Source organism: Sinocyclocheilus grahami, unplaced genomic scaffold, assembly GCF_001515645.1.
Source record: "Sinocyclocheilus grahami isolate Dianchi unplaced genomic scaffold, SAMN03320097.WGS_v1.1 scaffold1485.1, whole genome shotgun sequence".
NCBI lineage: Eukaryota > Metazoa > Chordata > Actinopteri > Cypriniformes > Cyprinidae > Sinocyclocheilus > Sinocyclocheilus grahami.
Genome location: NW_015506664.1, coordinates 429,063 through 434,307, shown reverse-complemented (window position 1 = coordinate 434,307; position 5,245 = coordinate 429,063). Strand labels below are relative to the sequence as shown.

The following is a 5,245-nucleotide window of genomic DNA, read 5'->3' as shown; positions in this document are numbered from 1 at the left end:
TGTGTGTGTGTGTGTGTGTGTGTGTGTGTGTGTGTGTGTGTGTGTGTGTGTGTCTGTGTGTGTGTGTGTGTGTGTGTGTGTGTGTGTGTGTGTGTGTGTGTGTGTGTGCAGGACGAGCCCACCACCGGTATGGACCCCAAGGCCCGGCGTTTTCTGTGGGACTGTATCCTCAGCGTCATTAAAGAGGGCAGATCCGTTATACTCACCTCACACAGGTAACACATTCAGCATTCTTAATTTGGGACGTTTCATAGACTATACAGTATAACCTAATCCTAACAGAAAACATGCATTATACACAGTGTAGGATTTACTTTGAAACAATTTTCACTCAGAAACTGCTATAAATCTCACCGATAATTACCAAGAAATGACAAGTAACAAGTAAGTAATGACATTTTTAAGTAGAAAGATGGACAGACGGAGTATTTTCTTGTAAAAAATGCTCCAATAATCTTTATTTACTACTTAAAGGAGGTTTTGTTAGATTTAGCTCACTTCTGGGTAAAAATGTGTCCTACATATATATATATATACATATTTTTTTATAAATATGTCTATATGGTTTTTACGTTTTAGTTTATTAAGGTTTAGTTATTTTAGTACTTCAAGTTAAACTAAATGAAGATAAGGAATGTTTACTTAAATAATGTTTTTTTTTGTTTCCCTCTGGTTTTAGTTAACGATAATAATATTTGCTAATTATGCTTTCAGTCCAGTTGAGATCAGTCTTTCAAATTATCCTTTTTGCAACTTCCAGTGCAATGCAGTTTATGGAAATTATGAGAAAATTAAGCACAAAATTAAATCTTGAGGAAGTGTCAAACAACAGAACATCAGTTATGTTTTAATATAATATAATGAAATGTTATATTTAGTATATATATATATATATATATATATATATATATATACATAGATATTAAATTGTAATATAACTAGTTTTTATTAAATATAAATTCCGCATTTATTATTGTGTCAGTCGCTTTGGTAAAATCTTCTGCTAAATGCATGAATGTAAATGTTATTGCATAATCCAGCATCTGTTTTTTGTTTTTTTTATCGTTTCGTTACTAATACCTCTTTCTCCGCATCAGCCTGCGATAATGACGCAGTGTGTTGATTCCTGGCAACAAGACATCAATTTAGAGTTTTCCTGATGTACGTTTGTCCCTCGGTTTGGCAGCAGATGACTTTGTTTGTGTGACTGCGTCTCGGCGGCCGGCTGCGCAGGTGAAAGGCGTTCATGAGCTTCATAATGAGTCTCATTTGAATGCGGCTGGAAGCAGATCCTGAGCTCTGGGGTTTCTGATGCTTTGAAGGTGTTTCTCAAGAGAATCACGCTGAGGAACGGCCAGGATTAGACCAAAACACTCGGTGGAAACCTGCCTTAATGCTGCAAATGTGTGTGTGTGTGTGTGTGTGTTTTCAGCATGGAGGAGTGTGAAGCGCTCTGCACCCGCATGGCCATCATGGTGAACGGACAGTTCAAATGCCTGGGCAGCATCCAGCACCTGAAGAGCAGGTGAGTGTGTGTGTGTGCATGTGTGAGAGAGAATGTGTGTGTGTGTGTGTGTGTGTGTGAGAGAGAGAGAGTGTGTGTATGTGTGTGTGTGTGAGAGAGAGAGAGAGAGAGATAGTGTGAGTGTGTGTGTGTGTGAGAGAGAGAGAGAGTAAAATTTTGAATTTAAGAAATTAATTAAAATTAATTAATAGGTGTGAATTTGAATCAAAGATATCGAATCAGAATTAGAATTAGATTTACTTGAATTCACTGAATTGCAATTCAAATAAATTCAACAGTAGTTTAAAGTTTTTGAAAATCCACACAATTACATTTCTAATTAGGCATAATTATTCCTTCACGCTTTTCTTCATCATTATTTATATCTTGTGTTCCAGTAAAACAAATGTCTAAACATCTTTCAAATATGATCAGTTTACTTGAGAAGCAAATTTGTGGAGGAACAAGGAGAACAATCAACTTTATTCAAGATATCTCTGAACACAAGTCTTATTATTTTGCTTCTCGAGTGCGTTTATCTCGGAATTGAGTTTGAGGTTAGGAGTCAGTAAGATTTATTTTTATTTTTAAAGAAATTAACACTTTAATCAAATTAACTTAATCAATTAATCAAATGTGACAGTAAACATATGTATAGTGTTACAAACGATTTCTATTTTAAATAAATGCTGTTCTTCCTGAAAAATAAAATGCATCACAGTTTCCAGAAAAATATGAAGCAGCACAACTGTTTTCAATGTGTATTATAAAAGTTATCAATATAAACAATTAAAGGAACAGTTCACCCAAAAATTTAAATCTGCTGAAACTTAACTCACCCTCCAAGATCAGGATGAGTTTGTTTCTTCATCAGATTTGTAGAAATGTAGCATTGCATCAGTGTCTCAGCAATGGATGCTCTGCAGTGAATGGGTGCCGTCAGAACGAGAGTCCAAACAGCTGATAAAAACATCACAATAATCCACACCAATCCAGTTCATCAGTTAATGTCTTGTGAAGTGTAAAGCTGAAACAAATCAATCAAGACGTTTTTAACTAAAATACTATAAAGTCTGAGACTGAGTCTGTTTCAGGCCTTACGTTTAATTTGTGCCTGAATTTATCTGCTCTCTCTCTCTTTCTCTCACTGTGTCTCTCAGTTGTAATTAATGATTGTGGAGGTGTGGGCATTAATGAGCGAAGAGGCAATTAAAAGCATCTCCCTTGATTCACCCTCCTCTCTCTCTCTCGCTCTCCTTTATCTTTTCTTGTTCATGCTGTCTAATGGAGCAAAGCAGTAGGACAAGATCTACAGCTCTCCATCGCACGCCGGTTCTCGCTCCGTCTGCTGGCAATTCCTCTGTTTTCTCTCTCTTCACGTCGGTCCTCCTGCGCTGTGTTTCTGCTGCCATCTGTAGGACACCGTCTCTCACGCTGCGTTCACTTCCCTCGCACACTCAGCAGGGAACACACTTCATGTCGTCAAACACAGGCCTCGCTCGAGTCGCACAGACTGAAGGTTTGCGGTGCACGATCTGCTCATGGAAATAAATATGACTGTCTATATTTGCTCTGAAGGGCATATAGGAATACATCGCATCATATTCCCAAAGCATGTTGTGTTGTTGGTGTCAGTGAGTTCTGATCTCTTGTATCGTCTCCACTCGTCCTGTGATCGATGCAGCAAAGCGGGGACGACGTTATCTTCGTCTCTGCTGACATTTACATGTTGATTCATCTTTATAGTGAGCGTGCACAGCTGCAGGTGTCATGAGTGAATGAGTTGTGCTCGCCGTGATTTCCTCAGCCTCATTTTTTAAAAAACAATTGCAGTGACAGTTTCTCTAAAAGAGAGACAATCTGTTACATTTGACTTTTAATATTCAAACTTGTTTTGCTAGCAAGTCCAAATATGTTAGTGAAAAACTGATTTTTTTCCCAGCATCATTACGCCAGTCTTCAGTGTCACATGATCTTCAGAAATCAGTATAATATGCTGCTTTGCTGCTCAAGAAACATTTCTGATTATTATCAATGTTGAAAACTGTTGTGCTGACAATTTTTTTGTGGAACCTGTGATATATATTTTAATTTTCAGGATTCTTTGATGAATAGAGAGTTCAAAAGAACAGCATTTATTTGAAATAATAATGGAAATCTATTATAACACAATAAATGTCTTTAACGTCACTTTCGATCAATTTAATACATTCTTGATTAATAAAAGTTATAATTTTTCAACAAAAAAAAAATCGCCAAACTTAAATATGAAATTAAGCTATAGTTTAGAGATACGATGTTGAGAATATTTTTCATTTTATTTTTAAAAATACAATTTTAAAAAACTTAATGTTATTAAAATTACAATATCAAAAAAACACTATTATGCATATCAAAATGCACCTTTTAAAACAGTTTTAAGAAGTTTAATGAATTTTTCTAGATTTCATATGTTCATATGTCAAAGTAGGCTTATTGGACGTTACCTAGCTGGGATTATTTTCAGGCGCTGTGTAATATCATTGCAGCTGCTGCACTCATGGTACGGCAGCAAAGCTCCTTGATTATTACGCCGGAATGAGAGTATAGTTCCTAGCCATATCGGCCGAGAAAATCACAACTTTTCATTTTCCGTCAGTCTTAGTACACAATGTAAGTACAGAAGAGTCCAGTTTTAAATAGGAAAAATATAGAAACCCTTTGGTCATTTTTGATCGAGATGCTAACGGTCTAATCAGAGTCAATGATCTATGCTAAGCTACAGCTAAAAGTGCTACCGCCAGACCCGGAGATCGGCTGAATGGATTCGAAAACAGTAAAACTCGGGGAGTTGGAAAATGAGCCTATTTTCAAAAAAGGGGAGTGTTCCTTTAAGGTGTTTCTCACGTTATCTAACTGCAATTATAGTATAACTGTCTATTATTTAATGATAAACATTAGCTATAATGAGCTTCATAAAATAGAACTACTCGTCAGATTCCTGAGAGATTAACTAATGTGTTAAAATGTCATAAAATGCTGTAGTTTCTCAATGGCTCTGACGTGAACTATGATTGGAAATGTCAAAATTTACCCCAAAAAGAAAATGGTGTCATCATTTATTCAGCCTCAAGTTGTTCTAAACCTGTATGAGTTTCTGTCTTCTGTTGAAAACTAAATATATTTTGAAGAATGTGTTAAACCGAACAGTTGACTTCCATAGCATGTGGAAAAATACTATGGAAGTCAATGGCTACCGTCAACTGTTTGGTTAAAAACATTCTTTAAAATATCTTCTTTTGTGTTCAGCAGAAGAAACAAATTCATACATGCTTGGAACGACTTGAGGGTGAGTGAAGAATGACAGAATTGTATTTTTGGGTGAACTGTTTCTTTAAAATGGCCAAAAGTTCACTTCACAGCAAGTAATAAAGTGTAAGTCACTCACACACCTGCCATTAACATTGTGTGCTTTTATTATTTTGAGAGCAGGCGGTTACTCTGATAAAATCATATTGAGGCTGAGTGTTTATAAACTCAAACCAGTGAGTAAACACACACACACACACACCTCTAAACAAACACAAATAAACTGCCATCCAATGAAAGCACCTGTAAGACTGTCAGTCGCCAATCAAATCGCTCCATTACTAGAGTTACTGTGCTTACTGTTTGAGTTTTTCATCTAATTCACTCAAGAGTATATGTGTGTGTGTGTGTGTGTGTGTGTGTGCGTGTGTGTGTGTGTGTGTGAGTGTGTGT

The 5,245-nt window shown here is 36.3% G+C and overlaps 1 protein-coding gene across 1 annotated transcript in view; it reads left to right on the top strand.

Annotated features, from left to right (window-relative positions):
• LOC107570626 (ATP-binding cassette sub-family A member 1) overlaps window positions 1-5,245 on the top strand; it is a 128,946-nt gene that overhangs the window by 116,544 nt on the left and 7,157 nt on the right. The window contains 2 exon segments of the mRNA XM_071582353.1: window positions 112-215; window positions 1,433-1,525. Of these exon segments, the coding sequence (XP_071438454.1) occupies window positions 112-215; window positions 1,433-1,525 (197 nt within the window).